At 36.1% G+C, this 23,449-nt stretch overlaps 1 protein-coding gene across 9 annotated transcripts in view; it reads left to right on the top strand.

The window, feature by feature from the left end:
• The window catches only part of LOC18447270 (protein MRG1), a 44,497-nt gene that overhangs the window by 2,593 nt on the left and 18,455 nt on the right, over nt 1–23,449 (top strand). For 2 of the 9 annotated variants that reach the window (XR_016059540.1, XR_016059539.1), the window contains exons 2-7: nt 4,084–4,137; nt 4,349–4,362; nt 5,841–5,986; nt 7,632–7,667; nt 15,062–15,102; nt 22,748–22,847. Coding sequence is in view for 4 of the 9 variants with exons in the window: in XM_088872400.1 (XP_088728526.1) it covers nt 4,113–4,137; nt 4,349–4,362; nt 5,722–5,986; nt 7,632–7,667; nt 15,062–15,102; nt 22,748–22,852 (486 nt within the window). In the remaining 5 variants the exon portion in view is untranslated. Of the gene's footprint in view, nt 1–4,083; nt 4,138–4,348; nt 4,439–4,475; nt 4,503–5,721; nt 5,987–7,631; nt 7,668–11,716; nt 11,902–15,061; nt 15,103–22,747; nt 22,853–23,449 lie in introns of those variants that run through there. The other 7 variants (XR_002283229.2, XM_011629847.3, XR_016059542.1 and 4 more) reach the window with 6 other exon arrangements.

The raw sequence follows: 23,449 nt of genomic DNA, 5'->3' as shown, positions 1-23,449 counted from the left end.
ATAGATTTAAATTAATTATAGAGATTGCACCCAATTTGCAGTTTAATGTTGGAGCCAGTACATGAGTGGTGCTCCAAACCTCCAAAGGATGTCTATACCGATCTTGAGTTTTAACTCTGAGGTCTTCTGGTTGTGAGTGAAATTAGAGTTTGTTTGAGTTGGTATGTTTGGTTGTTTTCTTATTTACAAATTACATTTTTATTCTAATTATAGAAGCTATAGTATTGATTATACTTTGACTTCTGGGGAATTAATCAAAATACCTATGAGAGACAACTATTTAACATTTTACCTATATAGTTTGATTTAATTTAAAAATGCCCATCAAAAGACGCATGATCATGACTTGGAATAGTTGCAAATGTGTAAAATGTAAATAGTGCATCTCTCACGGGTATTTAAATAAATTTCCCTTGACTTTTTAGTTCTCTCTAAGTCTGAATTTAAAGTTCTAGATAGTTCATGTAGTGCTCAGGCATTTTTTCTTATAGATGCATGTAAAGGAAGGAAGAGGCTTGACCAAAGAAGTCTCAGTGAATTGGTATTTGTTAGATGTAATTAGAGGCTATAGGACAAGTTTAACTAGCGTGAGAGGATCCCAATCCCTTCCAAGGATATGAGGAATGTTGGTGAGTGTTTGATTGGAGACCATTGGACTAAAGAGGTCTTCCCTGTGGAGGGTTCGACCTGGAATATAGTTGAGGAGGCTTCAGATCCAACTTTTGACCCTAGGACGGCTACTAGATCAACAATAACTGTTGGTACTTCATAGAGGATGAGGGAGATAGAGGAGGAGGAGGACCAATATCTTGAAGAGGGTGATGATTTTGTTGATGATGGCCTTGACTCATATGGAGGTGCTAGGGATGAAGATTGTGAAGAATGAAGTTGATGATTGAACTTTGAATCAGTGATACGAATAATTAAAGATGTCTTTCTTTTCTTTTGTATTGCATCCTTTTGTATAGGTCATTTGGTCTTATTGGAGACTTGGAGTCTATGAGTATGATTGTATGAATTATGGGCACTAAATCACTAATATTCTAAGGACTTGTTTTTGTTTTTCACTATTTCAGTTTGTTCAAAGAGTCAAAATTTTCAATGATTTGAATGTGTTTTAACATTCATGTACGTATATTTGCATAAAAAAGTTAGGCTACATTTAAATGCATAAATATATATATTTGACGCATGTATTTTCAAATATGTGCGTTTGGACAGCACATATATGCATATATATGTATATTTGACACTTCAGGGTCCCTGAGGTTTTGGGTTGCTGCTTAAGCACGTGACACCCTAAACCCTCCTGGGCGCCTTGGATCTTTGAAGCTAAGATTGTATTCATGCCACCTTCCCAGTGCATGCAATGTTTGACATATTTGGTCTAATGTGATAAGCATCCAAAGCAGTTAATGGGATACCTTAGAATGGCCTTGACATGGAAAATAGAGTGTATATCATATGTAGCTTTTGTGGTGGCCTTACTTGGTTTTGCTTTGAGTTGTAGTGTACTAGATGTGTTTTTTGAATGCTATTCCATGGGGCCATAGCATGCAAGGATTAACTTCGGCAGTTACCATTTTAAACATCTTTATATAGAATTTATAGAGCTTAAGATCATCTAGATGTACTGTTTGACCTTCCTTGGAGTGTTGCAGAATTATTAACCTTTTTAGCACAGAGTGGCCTGATCTTGAGTTGAGTTGTTGTTTTCTTTAGAGGTATGGATTTAAGTTCAGTGGAATCATTTGTTGTTATGGACTTGTGTCCTGCTATACTTTGGAGAATTTTAAATGGAAGAATGCTCACATTTTAGAGGATTCATTTAGTGTTTTCTAGGGGATCACAGTACTTGAATTTCATAGAGAGACTATGTCATGAGTAGTTTGAAACCATGGAATCTCAATTTGGCAAAGCTAGTATCCAGCCAAAATATTATCGGTGTGAAGACACAAATTTGGATTGGAGGGAAGGCAGATGAAATGGCTTGGTTGGGGTGGGAGGCTAGACATTTTGCGTGATTTGCATTGATTTCCTTTATCTTTAGGTTCCCCAGTTCAGTTTTATGTGTTATGTTTGTAATGCACTATGCAATATGGCAGTAAATGTTGTGTTTGATTATATATTTAATTGTGTCTAAAGGAAGGAAAGAGTTGTAACTCAACACAATGTGGGATTGTGATGCAGCTTTCTGCTCACATGCTGTTCTGCTTCCTTCTTATTGCGCCTGTCATTCTTATGTTCAACTGGTGTACAGGTTATTTGAATTGGGTGCTTCAATGGATGGGCTGGGGTAGCACTTGCCTTCATCTTCATTATATTAGTTACATATGCATGTAGTCCAATGAATTTTAATAATGGGAATATTCATACTTAATTTAATTCTTTGATCGGCACTGTTGAGGAAACTTCATAAACTCAAGAATTTCCACTTCGTTAATTCATCTCTTACATTGCTTGTTTGCATCTATTTCTGCTTGGGGAAATTTTGTATTTCCCTTGGATGATTGTTTGGATATGGTGCATTTATTTTCTTCCTTTTGGTCTGACGTTCTCATTGTTTCTTGTTGTTGTCATGATATGTGGGCTTCTTATTGTTGGGATTCGCTCCCTACGTTACTGAATCTCCAATGGAGGACCTTGTAAAATACGCTGGCTAGATGATGGTGTACCTTAGGCACGTAATGATTTGTCATGATTAAAGCTAGTTCAAAAGCGAATTCACTTTGGAAATGTCACACAGCAAAAAAAAAGGTTGGACATGAGTGCTGCCTTTGCATGCCTGGGAAAGCTTGCCTTTTTGAAAACACGAAGATACATGTGCATGCCTGAATGAAAGATCCAGAAAAGCAGAATTTTATGTATTTGCTTAGTTCTTAAGACTAGGGAGGTTGTGAGCAGTTGTAAAATGACAATATTATCCTTCTCTTCCCTTAAAATAATTGGCATAGCCTGCAGAGTTCTAGAAAACTGTCACGGGTAGTTTCGTCATATTATTTACTTGCCTTGTGGGTTAAGCCTAGGGGTGAATGTTCTCTTGTACATATGCATGTAACATATACGCATATATACGCATGATATACATATGCCACAGTTGCATGTTGTATATGTCATGGTTGCTTATTGGATTAAGTTTCTCTACCTGAGGATGTGTGGCTTCCATACATATCTGTATTCAATAAAATAATACTCATTTGCATGCTTGTACCTGTGTTAGCTTGCTTTTTTTAAATCAAGTGTGATGCTCATGCGTATAGATGTGTTAAAGATAGTGCCAAACAATACATGTAGATTTGACATGTGCAAATAAATGGCAAGAGAGTTCAAGGATCTAGCGTTATGAAAGTGGGTAAGGACTCCTATTTGTGTAGAGATTGGATTATATTCCAAGAGTGGATGATCTTTGGAGTTGGCTTCCATAATTCTCATTCACTTGCCTTGGTTTTCATGATGCAAAAGGGGTTTAACCTTAAACCGACAAGGATTATTCACTCCCTCCCTCTACTTTGTTGAATTGCTACCAATGTATTAGAATTCTGGCACCTCTCTGTCTGGGCCATTGAGGCTCCCCACTGAATTGAAGTGGCCTAGGTGCCTGCCTAATCTGGCCATGTAAAAAGGTTCTTGCCTAGGCTCCCAGTGCTCCATCTCGGTGCTCGCCTGGTGCCTAGCTACCTACATGGATTCCTAGATGGCCTAGGAGACATGTCTTTATTAGGAGACATACATTTAAAAGCAATTTAGTTTGTTCACCTAGGAGATGTGTCTTCATTCGGAAATGTTCATCTTCATTAAGAACTCTATATTTCAGTTGAATATGATCTCTGATACTCTTTCTATATCGGTTTTAGGTAGGCCAACTCGGTTTGCACGAGCGATGTTAGACCTCTCTCCTGCAAACCATACCATTGGACCAAAGGCCTGGGGAGTGGGGACTTGGTCGCAAATACTCAATTGCTTGATTCTATTTACTTATTTTGCTTTCCTTCATGTTCCTTTCCGTTCCATATTGTATACATTTGTTTTTTTCTGAAAAGTTTGATGCTTGGTTTGCGTCTAATTCAGTATTACATTCTTTAGGTTCAAAGAGCTGAGGTTCGGAAGAAAGAATGGAAATACTTCGTTCACTATCTTGTGAGTATCGCCTATTGCATTAGATGCTGTTTTACTTGTTTTATGAATGTTTTGATTTTTCCAGTTTGCATTTATCCTTATTTTTGTTGGTCTTTTGCTTGGTGAAGTTGATGATTGTATGCTTTGATTTAGTGAAGTGCGTGCAGAAGTTTGTATGATATATCCATTTTCTTTTGGAGTTCTTTGTAACATGATATCATTTTCATTTCAGGGGTGGAACAAAAAGTGAGTAGTCCTTACATCACATGCTTGGCATCGTATCCAGTGAACTTCTGTGTTTGAAATTCATTTATGCTTTGAAGTGAGCATTTTGTTTTCTCTTGATGGGCCAAATACCTTTTTTCTTACGTATGATGAAATCAAATGTGGGTAGTTTTGACTTTGAGTCTCTTACTTATTTACACATCACAGAATACCTGTATATGCATCTGCCATGAAAAGAAAAGCCATGCTACCCCTGTACATTTTAGATCTTCAGGACTTGAAGTAGAATGATTGGTTTGAACATTTGGTTGATTTTGTAGAAGTTTGATGCTCTTACTCCATTTTCTGCATTCTGTTGTTAAGATTTATAGCCACTAGAAATATGTAATTGGTATTACCTGCCTGTTCCTTTGTTCTTTATCTTGATCGTCCTGGTGCTGTTTGCTTGTTCACATTCTAATCCACCTTGCTAAACATTATTCCATGTGCTTCCTTTATATTCGTATTTCTTTACTCATGTTCCATGTGTTTAATGTCATCAGCACTTTGAATCAACAAAAGTCTGTTGAAAATATTTCATTGATTACAATGACCTCAGAGATAGATGGTGGGGAACTTGCTCAAAGTTCATAGATTGGAGAGGAGATGGTTAATAATTATTTATAAGATTCCACACGGTTTTGAGTTTTTAGTTCCGACATACGTGTTGCATATAGTTTCCCTCCGCTTTAAGCATCAAAGCGTACTTTGGTATTTAGAAGAAGAAATGATGTTGTTTTGAACAAGAAAACTGATCAATTACTTGAAGCGCTCATGGTGTGGGATAGTCAAATCAGCTATGCCATACTTACTTATCAACAGATGGTGACATGAGCTGCTATCCCGCTTTTATTAAGTCTACTGGGAGAACTGCAGCTGCCCTCCACTCTCTGTTCATAAGTATGGATGGTGGATGGCCGGTCTAAGTAGGCCTCAATATACACACTACAAGAATTAGTATATGGTTCCTTTGAACATACAATCTTGTTGGCCTTGTTAGCAAATACTCTCTGCATGGCAGTTGCTCATGAGTTAGGCAGTTTCACCATAAGGGAATAATAGCCACCATAGAGTAGAAATTATTTTTCTTCCATTATTATGTTTTCCAGTAAGCAAGTTTCAATTTATTAAGCAGTATTGTATAATTTCTTGATCCTGTCATCTTTGTTGGAAGACCTTTTTCCCCTCTGTAGATAGTCATGGTTTGCATGAGGGACAAACTCCACACCTTCAAGCTCCTTCACATAAGCTTGGTGTCAGATCATGAGTAATGCTACCTTGAACCTGGAAATGTGATTTGTTTCTTAAGACAACCGGGTTAACTAGATTTTTTTGTCTTAGCTTGGCTTTGCACATCGTAACTGTATGCTGCTGTATCTGCAAAAGCATAATCTCCTATCTGATTCATGTGTGAGCAAGGGGAGCAAAGTTTGGGCTTTGAAACGTTTTATGTTCAACAGCTGGGATGAATGGGTCACAGCGGATCGTTTATTGAAGATCAATGAAGAGAATGTCCAAAGGCAGCAGGAGTTGTTGAAAAATAAGAGTACAGATAAGAATATTAAGTTAGGGCGTGCGGCACAATCTAAACCAAAAAGCTCTACTGGTAAGTTCCTTCATTTATGACTTAGAGTCATTCATTTATTGTTTAGAATCAGACAATCTCAAACTTATCTACTTTAAATGGTATGCATTTTCTGACTATTTTTTAAACAATTATATATGACCCATGTGACTTGTGGTTGGTTTATACCAATGTGAATTGTGGTCGGTTTTCTGTCAATTTTCTGCTTTTCCTTTTGACAATATGTGGAGAAAATAGTACTTAGAATCAAGACTGAAGTTTACATCGGATTACATGATGTATCTCAGATTGTACTCCAGAAATGGTTCTACTATTCTGAAATGGTTCTACTATTCTGCAATTTTCATATCTAATATTCTGCAATTTGCATATCTGAAGATAAGATATACTTGAGGTTGCTAATAGGTGGTTATATTCTGGATTTGCTGTGTATATATGGAAATGTTTTCTTTGATGTTATTTAAGACCTAACTGGACTGGCCAGTCTGACTGGCTGGACCAGGAATTGCACCTGTAGCCAGTCCCATCTGTTTTACTTAACCAGCAGATTGATCAGAAGACTCAGAACCAGACTAACCCGGTTTGGACTGGCTAGCTCAACACTTTGACTGTTTTTACTTGCCTATTTGACTGGTTGAACTTGTACCCACTTTTGACTAGTTATTATATATTTTATGTTTTCTTCTCATTTATTTTTTAAGATCGGTCTGACCAGTGAACTGGCTGATCCCACCAGCTTGGGTCAGATTGGTAGCCTCAATGGTTTGTTTAGCAGTCCTGCCCTGATATCATTGGTTTTCTTATCCAAGGGAAGATGGGAAATGCTTCAGAAGAACCTTTTATATCAATTTTCTACCGTAGCATTCTCCTACCTTAGTCCTTTTCCAGTGCAAATGACCCAGGGTTTTCATAGTTTATCGAGGCATGGAGGGAACATGAAAAATACAATCTTTAATAAACAATTTGAAATTCATAATTTTCATTTGAAAAAAGAAGAGCACCCCCGACCTTCCCATCCCCAGAAAAAAGAAAAAAAAATTCAAATGTTGTTGTATAATTTCGTTAATTAAATTGTATGATGCGAGAAATGAACTGAACAAAATAAAAACAATGGAATGTGTTAGAAATCTAAGTTTTTTAAGTTAAAAAATTTTAAAAGGAAAATCAAGCTAAACAATTTCAAGTCCTTTTCTATTTTTGTAAGAATATAATTCCTGAGTTGACATGGGAACAGATAAAGTTCCTTGTGAAGTCCAAGGGTTTACAATATGCCACCTAAAATGATAATATTTTTAAGCTGATTACCTGTTTGATTTTCTCTCAGTTCTCTATTGCTATTGCACATGTATTGGCTATTTTTGATACGAACAATTTTTTTTGTATGGTTTACAGATTTTTCTTTTTTATTAGTGTATGGCCTGCAAATGCTCACTAGACAATATTCTTTTACTTGATATGGCATCCGTTGAGACTTTGAAAAGATTTCGTGTATTTAATTCGAATGGACCTTATTAGTTTTCCTTAGCTTAGGAAAGATTTCCTAAGCTTTAGGATTTCTTATAATAATCAGTATTTTTCCCTCTTTTCTTTAGCAATAGATTATTATTTAGAGTATTTCTTGATTCCATTCTGAAGGGGCTTACTTGCAGTCTCACTGGTAATGCAGATGCTAAAGTGGAAAAAGAGGACACGAAAACTAATGGTGAGATCACACAGCATTCTTCTTTTTCTTGATCTTGGAAAACTAGAATGTAATGGTCACATTTTCTCATGATTCTGATGCATGTTACTATTTCCAGTTGCATCTGGACAAAGCAATAAACATTTGGAAAGAAACATGAAACTTTGACGAAAGTTCCACTAAATATGATGCGTCCGGATTTGGATCATTTTTATTCTGCTTGATGCAAATTCTTTATGTTTGTATTGCAGGGTATGCTTCCATACTGTTAAAGAATAACTTTAATGTATTCTGTCTTTTTTATATACTTTAGGACGCTTATTTTTCATTGAGGATATTTTTGTCGTCTGTAAACCCTAAACAAACTTTATAACAAAGATATTAGTGGGGCATGGGGTGATTGAATCTCATGTCACTCTCTCCTCTCTTCTCTTTCATCTTTTCTCTCATTTCTCTTTCTTTTCCCCTCTCTTCTCTAGTTTTGACACTTTATACTGTTCGTGTTACTGTTGATGGCGCTGTTCATAGTACTGTTCAGGAGTACTGTATATACATAATGTTTATACATAATCTAAACTATTTTAAGGGACTCAATACTGCAATTGTCCCAACGTATTTTTGTTTAATGTGCCTTCCCAAATCATTCGGGAAATTAGTGGTGATGATGTTGGATATCTATTGATTGGAGATTATCCTTACATTTAAACATATAGGAATGAAGCTGTGATTTTGTGTAAAATAAAGAGGCTGCTATTTTTTCAGCCTTTTAGAATCATACCTTCTATTTTATTTATGTATCTCTTTGTTTATTTAGGTCACCATGTGCTTTAATGCTTTTAACTTTAAGATGTTACTTGTGCACCTGAGATCTTTGTATATTTTACATACCATAATTTTGAGGTAGGTTTACTCAACCATAATTTTTTGGTGATAAATCAAAAGTATAAAGAGTGAACTTTGCAAAATCATAACTTTTACATTCTCTTGATAGTCTTTTCCCACAACCAACTTTCCTTTCTTTAGAAACAGATTTTACCCTTTTTTCATTTTATTTTGTGGCTACTCATTTGTAGTATTGTCATCAAGAAAAAGTTACACCTTACGTCTTGAATGTGCATAATATTTTTAACAATAAAGTTTAGTGAATGCAGAGCATGAGAAGCTTGTTTATTTGTCACTGGGGCCTGTATCATGTTATGTTTTCTTAGGAATAATAAGGACTCACTGAATTGCTCTAGTTTCTTGTCATTATCACCTGCACCCTAGGTCTATTTTTCCAGCTTCTTATTAGTTTATGCATTAGTTTAGTGACGAGGACTTGTGTCATCTTGTTGCATGGACACTGATTCATGTCAGTGCAAATCTCCTATCATTGGTATCAGGCATGTTAACCTAATAATGTAGTATGGGGTGATATGTCCACACATAGCTGAAACATAAAATATTATATTGGAGATTGTACAATATATTTATATTTCGAATGATGGGAATTGTGAATTAAAAGTAGAAGTTAAAAAAGAAAATTTGCTTGAGCACATGCTCTTAAAGCTATGCTTCTAAAAAAATCATGTTACAGATGGAGCCAGTCCCACTAGGCAGGGTATGGAACCACCTGCTACTTGCCCCTATCCTAACTCCTTATTGATACCCCATCGTTCCTACAAAACATTCTAACTAATTCCTCTCCACATTTTACCATGCATTGATTTCTTCTTGCCCATTACATGCCAACTAGTGAAGGTCCCTGGTCAACATTTTTTTTAAATATATTTTAATTATGATTAGTTTTTTTTCTCTCTCTTTTTGCCCACCCACTTTTTGAAGTTTTGAAGTTTAGAGGCAAGTATCTAAGGCTAAAACAAATATGAAAATCTGAATAAGATTCATGTATCTTTGCTTTTGTTGGCATTTTATGTTTTTTTTTTCTGGTAATGTTGTATCTTGAATTGTTGGATGTGATAACAACCTGTAAATACCATTGAAATTATAATGGGTGTTAATCATCCTTGTGGGCTACCAAACCTATGTGATCTCCCCCACACATGGGCTACCAAGCCAATGTGATCTCGCCCAGACATCCTACACAAGCAAGTATATTGGCAATAAGAGTGAGAAACATTATTACTTCAAGCTTAGTTGCTTGGCCACTGTATAAAATTCTTCAGATGCATGGAGCTAACATGTTCAGTAGGAGTTTACTAAGTTTTGAGCTTCTTCTAGTCCAAGTACTTCTACATGTACCTTTAGGTAGCATAATTGTTAAATTGATGTTAGGCACAAACAAGGTGGTCCTTAGATTTTTTTGAACTGATTGCTTAAATTTGGAATGATGGGAATTGCGAATTTAGAAAATTGAAAATAGAAGCTAAATAAGTGTTTAAATGATAGGCTTCTAGATTCATTTTAAATATATAAAACTAGAAAAAGAAGTGATTTCAATGCGTGTGATATCTTTTTCTCTTGCAAAATTGTAGTAAAGATGCATCTCATTATAAATAAGGAACACACTGCTCAAGATTAGTAATGAGGAGCAACTAGAGTATTTTGTCATTTGATGGATGCAAAGCATTTGGATGCCAAATGAAAAATATACCCCCAGTTGTTCCTCATTACTAATCCTGGATAACGTGTTCTTTATTTGTAACCCTGAAGAAGCAGGGTATTTCATCATTCTGTTGGGGCTTTTTGGAGGTCCGATTATTGAAATGCCCTCGATTGTTGCTCCTTCCTAATCATGAACAAGAGCAATTTGGGAACTTTTTAATTTTTTTGAGGAGGTACGTGAGTGAAATGAAAAAGGAAACATAACCCTGAAATGTTAATTGCGATCATTTGACCTTTTTAGTGATGTAAGGGGTATCAACCCCTTAAATGATATTTTCCATTAAATTAATGATGTTCTTGTTTATGGGTCTCCTAGTGTTTAAATAAATCTATGCTTGTTGTGTCATTTTTTTTTTTTCATTTGTTTTAACGTATGCATTTCCCAGATTCAAAATCCGTAATAACATACCATAATATGCTGGGATATGCTATGTTAACAAACATTATAGTGTACATAATGGAGAAAGTTAGGACAAATTAAATTGTAGTTTAATATTTTAAAATATTGAATATAAGCATTATTTAAAATTAATAGATTTTACAATCACTCTAGGTTGTGTAATGGACATTATAGTTGTTCAAAAGGGCGATATTATTTCTACTTCAGCAATTATTGAATTTTTTAGGAAACAATCTTTTCTGAAAAATAATGAACTGGTGTTATGGATGGAATACATGTTATTTTGTAAATTTTGGTACCCGATATAACATGCTTTATACTGTTATGTAAAAGCCTTGTATTAAAAAATTGTTCCTTTATTTAGGCTTGACAAGCACATTAGTCATCTTTCCTGTCATAGTTATACCATGTAACAGGTGGGGCCGTTATGATGTGATGGCTGTATTAAGGTGAAATCCTGCTTACCAGAAAAAAATGGCTGAAAATTTCGTTTTTTAATACCATGGTGTACTCCCATGAGTGAGTAACAACTGCCAGTTTGACTAATTAAAAGAGGCTTAGTTCAAATTCCTGTCTGGAGTACGGTCCTTACTGATTGACTTGTGCATGTCAGAACTCGTACAATTTGTTGATCCCTGAAGATGCTACTTTTGTCAACCACCCATGGCTAACTTCACATGTAATGCTGCACTCATAGATTGGAAAGTATACTCAAAATTTCTTCTTATAGTAGATGCTTACAGTCCCTGCATCTAGTATTTGGTGTTTCCTAGATCACAATAGGACTCGGAATCTCTGGTCGTCATGAATAGGAAGAAGAACCATTGACATTGGGAGTGGGAACAGGATTAGGGGTGGATGATCATTGTTTGCCAGAAGCTTCTTAATTGGAGAGTGCCATAAGAATTACCAAGAACCAAAGATTTAAAAAATAAATATCTTAAAAAAAAAAACCTTATTTTAAAAAGATAAACTTTGAAATATAACTTAAGTTTTTTTATCGTTGAGTTCTCATTCAAATTCAGTCAGAGTGAAGATTTTCTAAAACCCAGAAATTTATCTTCAGATGCATTTTGTGAGTCTAAGAATGGATCCCACCAAAGGAGAGAGGGGCCTATACCTCGAAAACCATGGAAAGAGTTACTTGGAAGGCAGGGACGCATTCAGGAGCATTATCCTGCACGAGTGCCCCCTTAGATGGAAGATTGCAGTAACTATGGGAGGAACCATTTCTTTGTTTATATTTATAAGGTACGACGAGGGAATTATGTAGTTTAACTTGGGTGATGGCTAGAGTATTGACTGCAAATCTTGTTGGATTATGACTGTACCAGTTAATGACAATCTGCTTTAACGAAATAATGGTGGTGTTTCATGGGTTCACTTGAACTGGAGCACTTGAATGAAAAAAAATCAATTCATTGTTGGCAATTAATTAAAAAAAAACCTTTCATGGTCCATTTATATTGGGGTTCTTGATCGCTGATTGAGATTTTTTGGGCAATTCTGTTGTCTCTTGACCCTTATTCATTTATCAGAGTGATCTTGAGTTGTTTGATGTTTATTTTGAAAGCGTTCCTTCAAATCGCAAAATGGATTCGATCGTTTGTTTGATGTGCTCTGAATTATAAAAAGTAAAATTATTTTTTAACTTACAAAAAAAATTGAAGCTAGAAGAACATAAGATACAATTCTCATGGGCCTCTGAGTTGTTGGAACTTGTTTATGGGAATAATGATTTTCTTCTTTTGGAAACTAAGGAATCTTAAATATCATATTTCACATTTTAAGGGAAGTCAAGAAATATTTACCTAGTGTGAGATTGCTCTGACTTTGATTAAATTGTTTTTCTGTATAGTGGATTTTCTTAGTTCTTGGATAGCCCTTGGTGCGTGTGAATGACCAACAGTATTTCTGGTGTTTCCTTTTCTACAGTTTTTTGGTTTTTTAGTTTCTGGATCTATTGAAATGTCTGGCAAATTCTTTGGGCTCGTGATGTGTGGTGGGAAACCCCTTAGATATATGATGTGTTATGTGCATTATGAAGGACATTCTGCCAGGGCGTCATTTTTAAGCCAACTTGATCCTTGTGGATGGTAGCTAGTTGCAGTCTTTGAAATGTTCGAGGCTTTGATTAAGTTTTACTAGTACCATTATATGAAGAGTTCTGTTCCGGATGGCTGAGAGTGTTGTGTTTTATTCGTTTTATATATATATATATATATATATATATATATATATATATATATATTGGTTACTTCCACATTATCTGTGTTAAGAACCACTCTAGAGTACGAGAGGGGTTGAACTGTGTGAACATTCTCTATTGCTGGTTGTGGGAGAATCCTTTATCAAATCCAAGAAGTGCCATTTCCCTTTTTCCTCCTGGTATGATCTCTCTTTTCCTTCAGCATGTTCTTATGTCGAAATAGGATAAGTTCTGTGTGGCACGAATGGACCTAAGACATTACCCTTTTCCTTATCAGAAATTTGGCATAAAATTATAAGGACAAAGTAGAGACATGAAGGAAAGAGGAGATGGCGATGTGTGTCCGAAGGAGACTGCAGATCCTCTATCACCTGATACACTGCTTGGTTACGCTGTTCCCATGGGTGTACCACTTCGCCTCATATGGAGTTATCAATGAGAGCTTATGTCAGCTGTCACAGGCTAACCAAAGAAACATATTAATAATTATGGAGAAAAAAGGAATCGTGACCCCCATACTTGGCTTTGAGCAAAGGAGGTGTGATGTGCTCAACTTCCCTTTTTTTCTTCTATCGGCCATGTGACCTAAGTTGAGAACTAAATAAAATCCAGGAAACAAGAGGACACGACCCACCTAGATTTAAAATAGGCTTTGTCAGAATGTTATTTTTGGCTTCATTCTATTTGATTGGAATATAAAAGTGGAAGAAAAATGAAAAGAATTTGGATTTCTTACCTGAAGCCCCCATTTTAGCACATGCGCATTATGTTTATGTATCTTTATTAAGTTAGATATCTGTTATGGAAGTCTTGAAAATATTATCCATCACTTCTTTTTATGATTCTTGAAACTCTCTAGCATATTAGGTTTTGAGACATTAATATATGCCCAAAATTCTGAAAAAGGGGTTTCATAACATGTGTGTTCTGTAATATTTTAATTGAGTCCGAGTTTCTCTGCTGATTTTTCCCAATATGCGTGCTGAATTTATTGTTTGAGATTTACAAATTCCAGGTTAGGAAGAATGGTGGATATGCCATGTAATTATTTTTTGTGAATTGTTTCATGCTAAAACATAATTGTTTTTATATTCTTGCAATTGGAAATAATTTTGTAAGCGACAATTTATAAGCAATGCTAGAATGAGAAATAATGTTGTTAGTATGTTACTAAATTTGCAGTCGTGAAACTATTTATGTTCCCTATTTTCCTGTGTACATATTGCTCACATGATCCTGCACAAAGTCATGTATCAGAGTGAGACACATATGAAACATAATTTATATTTGTTCCATGGAGACTGGTATATGGGTGTCAGTGTCTGACATGGTTAAGGTGAGGGGTTCTTTAAGCCTTAAAAAGTAGGATTCTGGGAAACAGCTATTACAAGAATGGACCATAATCTTACTGAAGCAAAAAACTATACCAAGGAAAAGAACAGAAATGATATTCACATCCTTATAACTATGAAACTGCCAAGTATCAGATGCATGAAAATTCCTGGTCCCAAAAGATGACAATGAATAAAGAATCAGGCAAAGTTCAGCGAAGGACTCAAAACTGTTTGGTTGTGGCAGATATAGGAGTAATTAGGATTTGAGGAACTTGAAATTTCAATGGGGCGACCCTTCTCCTTGGTAGGGCTTCAATGAAGTATCACGTGAATTAAAAGAATATAGATTATTACTGGATTTTTCTTTTGAAAGAATCCCTACACTTCATGAGAAGAATCAGGGCCCTTGAATTTGAGGGTTCTATTTGTTCCAAGTATTTATTTTCAAGACTATTTGGCATGGACAATGCAGCTATGTTCAAGCCGTATCTATTGTCCTTCTGTTGAAATGTCCCGTATGTGGGTATGGACCTAGGGTGAGGAACCCATGTATCATTGGTTCTTTTGGTTTATCTATAGTTTTGAAAGTTTTCAATGGTGGAATTTTTTATCCTCCTACCTTTATCTTCCCTCTAAAAACTTCTATTTTTTTATAGCGAGTGTTTTCTTTGATGATGACATTGTTTATAAATTTATGAATGTGTTCATTATATATGTCGTGATTATTGTTGTAAAAAATGTAGTACTCATGCAATATATGGTGACTTGCTTGGATGGTCTTGATTAGTTGTTTTTGCATGACATCAAACTCACAGGAATATAGCTTCATACAAGTGCTAATTTTTTTTCCTGTTATATTTTCTTACAGTACTACGAGGCAAGAAGCGGAAGAGTGATTCTGGTGCTGAGGTATGCTTTACTATCCTAAATGCTTATTTATAACTATTCATTTATCAAGTTGTTTTGGGTAAGTCAGTGGAGGAGAAGTCATTCATTAATAAAAAAGCAGAGAAAAACAATTATCATACAACCTTATAGAAGGGCAGTTGTACCAGATTATGTAATAAAAGAGAAGAAAGAAAATTTAGTGGTCTATGGTGCCACACAGTAGCATCGGGGCCAGCAGATGCCCTCTTAGCGAGGGCATCAACAACCATATTTGCCTCTTGAAAAACATGTGCAATGGACCATCGATGAGAAGAAAGTCTAATATGACAATTATTTGCAATCGCTTTAGCCGTCATGGAGCACGTCATCGATCTTGAATGACATCCACAAGCAGGGTTGGATCACTTTATATTTGTATTGGAAAGCAATTCCTCTGATGAACGAACTGGACTCCTTCAAGTGCTAAGAATTCTGCATGGTTGTTGCAAGCAAAACCAAAAGGCTTTGCAAAAGCAGCGATGAAACCACTTTCTCTGCTCCTGATGATTCCACCACTACGTGCTAAACTTGGATTTATCAAGGAAGCACCATCAATATTGAGCTTATAATTCTGAGCCTCGGGAAATGACCACGTCACCAGAATAAGGGATTCTAACCTTTGTTGATGCTAAGTTATTTGAAGATTACCAATAATGGCCTTTTCTGATAAATTGAGAGACCACTTTTTGACTTCTGCTAGTTCTTGAACATGTAAGGTAATCCGTTTCACAATAAGCTCTCTCCTGGTGGGTCTTGACTCAATGACTCTTCTGTTGTGCTCTTCTCATAGAAACCAAATAGCGGTAAAAAAGATGGAAGACCAAATATACCGAAGTCCATGAGATTTATACTTGAAAAGTAACCACCACCTAAGTAAATCAGAGACAGAAGTACCGAGGACAAACCGTTTTTACATCTCCAAGCTAATGATCTCCATATACCATGCGCAAAAGGACATTGAAATAATAGATGGAAAAGGCTGTCATCATGGTTGCTACAAAAGGGACATAAAGAGTCCAGCTGCGTGCCCCACTGCTGCAATAAAAATGAAGTGGGCAATCGATTATGCAAGGCCAGACATGAGAACCATTTCGCCCATGCGTGGGATTTAGAAGACCAAAGTGCACGGAAAATAGGTTGTGATGAACCATGATGCTTAATAAAGTCCCATGCCCCTTTAATAGAAAATAGGCCATCAGCAGATTGAATCCAAATCAGTGAATCCTTTTTGTGATGTAGAAGAAGAGTATAGTTCTCAACCTCTCTCCATATATTTATTAAAAAATCAGATATTGGAGGTGGCAAAACCCAAGATTGAGGTGCACCTCCTGTAAAGTCTGAAACCCTCCTCCCTGCAGCAGCCCCCAAATCCTCCTGAATGTCATTACCATGCAAATCCGATAGTGACTGACCTACTAACCATGGATCCACCCAGAAATCCACGATCTGACTATTACCAATATTCCATTGTACATTGCCTTTCAAGTGCAATAAGCCAAGTAAAATCCCCTTCCATCCTCTTCTTCCTTCAACCTCCCATATAGAAGAATTTCTAAAATATCAATGTTTGAAGAAACGTGTCAACAACGATGATGGATTTTCCAAAATCTTCCATGCTAACTTCACCATTCCTGCGATATTGAAATCCGCCATTTCCCTTACCCCGAGACCTCCTTCATCTTGAGTGAGACACACTGTTTTCCATTTTATAGATGAACACCTTTTTTCTCTACTTCATCGGCCCATAACAAGTTCATCGGTAGTTTCTCTATTATATTACATGTTTTCTTGAGGAGAATGAAAGCTAATAGCCAGCCCAAGTAGTACCTTAATCGATATGGATGTATGCACTTATATTTGACCTCCGTAGTTCATCCAAGCCTAAGTAGTACCTTAATGATGCTTCACCATGAAACAATGTTATCAGGACTGGACCCGTCATCCTACTTTTGGGTGCACTAGTATGATCTGAATCGGTCAAACCGGCTACTTCACCGGTCAAGACTGGCCTGAAAAATATAGATAAAAAAATAAACAATATAAAAACTGGTTAAAACCCTCTTTAATTGGTCAATACTAGTTTTAACCATTCCATCTGGTTGAACTGGCTGGTTGTGCTAGGTTTTGACCTATTGCTGGTTCAGTGATCAGGCAAGACCATTTCCAAGTCTGGTTCCCAGTCTGATCTGGTCTTAATACTGCTAATATCGCATAAATTATGTTCATCCGTGATGTACTGAGAACCTTAGAGCAGTGATTACTCTATCAGCTGCTCAAAAAGTAGTGTTAGTTATTGAATCTGATAATGAGCGTCATTGTTTATGGAGATGCACAGTTATGAGCATGCTGAGTTTCTGTTGAGATGCTTGTCAATTTGACATGTTACCCATTCCTATACCTTCAAATAATCTTAAATAACATAAAATTACATTCCTATACCTTCATATAATCTTATTGATTATGTTATGGTGTATATATAATAATAAATAACAATTAAGTTACTGTTATCATGTAGTATAATCTTTATCAATGTTTAAAAATCTGACCGGTGTGTTGAACCCGTCACCCATCAGTTTCAAGTCGAACTACCAAATTAGAAGACCCGGGGATTTAAAAAAACAAAAAATATTCAATCAAGGTTGAGAAACTTCAAATGATTTTAAAAACACAATTCTTTTATTATATTATCTTTTGTTATGATTTTGGGGTCGAATAGGTTCGTGTCTTGATTTAGGGAAGGATTTGGATGAGTTACCCACTGGTTCCAAGTTGAACAAGGAAATTCACTGGTTCTGTCAGATTTGGAGACCTTTTGTATAATTGAACCATAAGACATTGTTTATTTAGTATATTCGGATTATCAGAGCAAACTGCCTTTTGAAAAGTCAGTCATTATATTTAATGAACTCTACTTGAACATCTGACTATTGTGTATCTAGTGAGAGTCGACTTGGACTCAGGCGAGTTATCCGTCCTTAGCATATGTATATGTACCCTATACGTACTTGGATAAGTACTTCATAGTTGTATAGTAATTGAGTGAGTCCATATGGTACTCTCCTGAGTATTCTACAAATTGCAGTTTAATGGGTAGGGCAGAAATTGGCCCTTTTGTTTTTCTTCATTTTAAAGTTTTGGAGCCTTAGGGAGTGCCTTTGAGCCAAATTTAGTCTATAGCTTGATCTTTTCCTGATTTATCTATTAAATATTAGGTTTGACAGAAAAATGTAATTCTGTGGATTTGGTAATTCAAAGATTTCAACCAAGGGTTTGCCCGACTTTGAAAGATTGTGATTTCTTCTCAATGGGTGGTCGATCTTCAATGGAATTTGATCCCTAAGCCTGTTTTTGGGTTCTTCACCTAACCATTGGCTTGTTTTTACAAGAAAACACAAACAATTAGGATTTGAGAGATTTCAAATTCAGATTTACTATTCATCTGAACTTTCTAAGAGCTCGAGTCTCCTAGATCTAAACTGGAAACCCAAATCTAGTTTGGGGTTTTTCATATGGGCTGTATAAGGGAAGCTTTGACAAGGGTTGGGGGGCATAGATTGACACCAAGTGCGAATATTGGGGGGCATTGGCCTAGAAATTTCGAGTAAATTTTACTTTTACAATTTAGACTTATATATTTGATTCATTTTTTACTAAATCAATTATAGTTACAATTGATTTATAGTCATTTTCTTGTTTTACTTTTCATTTTTGTGGATACAATATCATTAGATGTTACATGAGTTCTATATGGAAATTTCAGCAAATAACACCAAATTTCATCATTTTCAAACTTTTGCTTTTCTATTGTTTTATCAGTTTTTATCATAATTGCTATTTTTAGGATTTTGAGAGATTCTCATCTCGGCAAGGACCAAGTAACTTGCCGAAGCTATGGAATTTAACACTGCTTTTATCTTTGGATATTCATTCTGATGAGGATTTGGTTAAAAATTATTGTAAAGGTACATGATGTACTTAACCATAGCATTTTAGAAAAATAGAAAGTATGTACTCCTCTTCTTTCAGTTAAATTGTGATGTCAAAAACTTGTCCTTATTTTGAATTGAGTTACCATTGTCTAATAGTCAATGTTTCGGGGTTATAAATTTGCAATTTAGAAATGGGAACATGACGGATAATCTTAGATGTTTTGGTTTCTTAGTTGTGGTACTAGTCTTCCAAAGCATCGGCAACTGGTGGCAATTTTCTTGCAACTAAAAGAGCAAGGAGTGTATCAAGTTGAATACATTATAATTTGGTCCAACTCTCGATCAATTTTATTGGCTGAGTGTTCAAGTATTCTCTTGCAATCTCAAATTCCTCATGTTGAATGTACACAATTCCTTGCTTGCTCCTCCATTTGTTCCCCCCACCTCTACCTCCGCTACCACTTCTCTTTTTTTCTCTTAGTTTCTTTTATATGCATCTACCATGATCTGCAGATCCGCACTTACTATGTGATCTACCTCTTTTTATCAATCTTGAACCATTAGAGAAAATGAGATCTGTTTATGAATTTAGAAAAATACTAATGTCTACGTTCAAGAACCAAATCTGCAGCATCATTTACATATAATATTTTTAGAAGTTTCTATGGTTTCATTGTTGATATAATGAAACACTGGGTTGCTGAGCTTTGGCCATCCATTCCTTCTTAATCACTGACTTGAAAAGTCCTAGTCAACATGAGAGAGTGCTACCAGCTTCTTACCTCAAGACTGCACCACATCACCAGCCTTTTGAATGCTCCTACACACATTTCCTTATAGTTTTCGTCTTTTTATTAGCTAAAGGAAGCTGTTATAAATTAATGAACTATTCGTAATGAAAAAGAAATATTCTCCTGCATTAATGATCACCTTGATGATTTTTGTATCATAAAAGTTCCTTCCAATTCATTGCCTTCTCGGATAATTTCTTGTTGAAGTTTACTTGAACTTTCTTTCTGCTCATCGCAGCTGTAATTCTTTAACTTTGATGGAGCTGGTTAGGTAGCTAATTTTGTTTTTCATAATTAATGCTAGGCTAGAAAAAGTATGGTGATTTCTAAAAAATACTTGTGTTGATAATTAAGCGAAAGCAAATTTTTTTTTTTTTTGGGTAAGTAGCGAAAACAAATTGAGACATGTATATTAGTTTTTGTTGAGAAGAAAAATTCGCAAGGAAAGTGGCGTAGGCCGAAAACCATCTTGTAGGGTGGGAATTCCCACATGCATCAGAGCTGGGAGTTCAAGTTCTCCTTGACTAGACGATCAGCTGTATTGTTGGTGAATGACAAAAAATAATCGTTCTCCTCTGTAGTGTACAACTCTTTGGGCCCATTTGATATGTTGATTGAGCCAACGTTGACTGGAAGATGCTCTGAGCATGCATTATGGAAGGTTATCAAGCCTGGTAATTGGGTATTTCATGATTAGATTCTTAGGCCAGTTAGGGCATTCTGCTAGCTTTCATAGTCGTGCGAATCCTTGACAGAGAACACTATTGTGTAGGGATTCAGAATTTCACATGCAAATTGACCATGAATACCAAAGGAACTTAGATGTGATGGTGCTTGTTGCTTTTGTGATAAGGGCTGACTTTCAATGCTATGGAACAAGCTCAAATGTGTACCAAACTTTATGGAAAGAGTGGAGGAAATCTGTTAATATCGTTTCTCTTGGTCGCTAGAACAAAATCTATCAATATGAATCCTCACTTTTTTAATATAGTTGGAAGGGCATAAAGGAAGAGAGACCACACTACCGGTTTGGGGCTGATATTTTTTATTGCTATTGCTCTATGTCAATTTGGGCTGATTGCTACCTCACATTGCTTTATGTCTGTTTTGGCTGCCTATACATATCTTCATTGACCCTTTCCCTTCTTGAACTTGCAGTGGTTTTCAGGTGGTTGGTTAATGTATTTACAAGCATCATTTCAAGATGAAGCATATAAATGTGTCTATCAGAAAATCAGTTTGGCTTTATGCCAGGGAGGTAAACAACTGAGGCTATTTTCCTATTTAAGCAACTGATTGAGTAGTATAGGGAGAAGGGAAGATACCTCCGCATAGTCTTTATTGATTTAGAGAAACATATGACAGGGTATCTAGAGAGCTAATTTGGTGGGTGTTGGAAAATAAAGGAGTCTGTAGAAGAGATATTGACGTCGTGAGGATATGTACGAGGGAGCGCTAACTAGTGTGAGGGTGTCTAGTGGAGAGAAGTGGGTCTTCAGTGATCGTAGGCTGACATTAGGGGTTGGCATTGAGCCCATATCTCTTTGTTTTGGTTATGGACGACTTAATTAGGCATCTACATGATGAGGTACCTTGGTGCATGTTGTTGGCGGATGGCATAAAATTGATGAGACTAGAGGAGGCGTCAACACAATGTTAGAACTTTGGAGGAATGCTCTAGAACCTAAAGATTTTAAAAATTACATGGGCTAAGACAAAATATACATAATGCAAGTTTAGTAATAATAGGAGTAGAGATGAGAAAGTAGTTAAGATTGATGACTAAGAAATACCTAAAAGTGATTATTTTAGGTATCTTAGGTCGATGATCCAGGAGAATAGAGAGATTGAAGATGATGTCACATATTGAATTAAAGCTGGGTGGGTGAAGTGGAGATGTGCATCCGGAATTCTATGCGATCACCACATACCAATAAACTAAAGGAAAGTTTAATAGGACTATTGAAGACCAGCCACACCTTATGGGACGGAGTATTGGGCAGTCAAGAAACAACATATCCATAGGATGGTGAGATGAGGATATTGAGATGAATGAGTGGCAAGACAATAAAGCATAAAATTTGGAATCAATAGATACACGGGAACTTAGGGGAGGCTCCAATAGGTAATAAGATGAGGGAAAGTAGACTTAAGTGCAGTAGCCATGTGCAGCATAGGCCTAATACAACAATGGTTAGGAGAGACGAATGGGTTCACATCAAAGGCTCTAAAAGGGTAAGGGGAAGACCCAAAAGGACGTGGATGAAAGTAGTGAGAAGGAATATGGTAACTTATGGTCTGACTGAGGGCATGACCCTTGATAAAGTAGAATGGTGGAACTGGACTTGTGTAAGTGACTCCAAATAGTTGGGATAAAGCTCAGATGATGATAATTATGATTTCAATATGAGACATATATTCGCCTTTCCTTCAATCCTTTTAGCATTTGGATCTCAAGGCCCTTATGAGCAGTGCGGATTTTGACATTAACAGGGAAAAAATGCACCAATTTTCTGTTCCATTGTTAATATGTGCTTTTTGTTATTTTCTTTACTCTATCTATTCATAATATAGTTGGTGTTGACAACATGTTCTGCTACAGTAGGAATCGGGCTTGGGTCAAGGCGGTAGCAGCTGGGTTTTTATAGCACTACATTTCAAGTTCCTTTCCTATGTAACATGTTCTGCTACAGTAGGAATCGGGCTTGGGTCAAGGCGTAGCAGCTGGGTCTTTATAGCACTATGTCTCAAGTTCCATTCCTATGTAACCTTGTCAACAATAAAGGAAAACCGTTTTGCTATAGTTGTAATTGATTTAATGGATCCATCATTTTTATCAAAGCCTATTGGACTGAACCTTGATGCTTTCTGGTTCTTTGTTTAATCGCATGCTCTTTGAACAATCAGGAGAAAGATGCAGATTCCCCAGAAAAACATGTGAAGATTCAATTTCCTGCCTCTTTGAAGAAGCAATTAGTTGATGACTGGGAGTTTGTTACTCAGCTCGGTAAGGTAATCATGCATCATTTTTTAAGAAATTCTGGATGGTGTGATTTATATCTGTTGTTATCATGATACATCATCTCATCAACTGCTTTCATGTCTTACTTTCCTGGTTTAATTTTGATCGGCTGGAGCATAAACTACTCTTTAAGTACTTCTGTACTTGGACTTTAGAAAGTAGAAGAACATGAAGAGCGTTTGTTATTGTCCATGTTTTGTTGCTTGTGTTTCATCTTGTCAGAGGAGAGAGGAGAAAAGAGAAAAAGGAGAGAGAAGAGAGAGATACGAGAGACGAGAGAGAGAGAGAGAGAGAGAGAGAGAGAGAGAGAGAGAGAGATAGAGATGTGTGAGAGACTAGAGAGTGAAGTGAGGTTGAAAACTGAGCCCTCACGTACCTCGTAAACCACTTATATATTGTTAAACAAATGTAAAAGAGCAAAACCGCCCGTACAAAATATGAAAGGGCATTTGGGTCCTAGAACTAGATTAAAGGATTATTAATGCTCCACTCAATCTGGAGCATAAATGTCATTCATGCTAAGCTTGAACAAGTTGTTTGGAATATATTACGATCAAGTCCTTTGGTGAAAATGTCTGCCAATTGAT

Source organism: Amborella trichopoda, chromosome 7, assembly GCF_054954075.1.
Source record: "Amborella trichopoda isolate Santa Cruz 75 chromosome 7, AtrichopodaSantaCruz75HAP2 v2.0, whole genome shotgun sequence".
NCBI lineage: Eukaryota > Viridiplantae > Streptophyta > Magnoliopsida > Amborellales > Amborellaceae > Amborella > Amborella trichopoda.
This window is presented reverse-complemented; position numbering and strand designations above follow the sequence as displayed.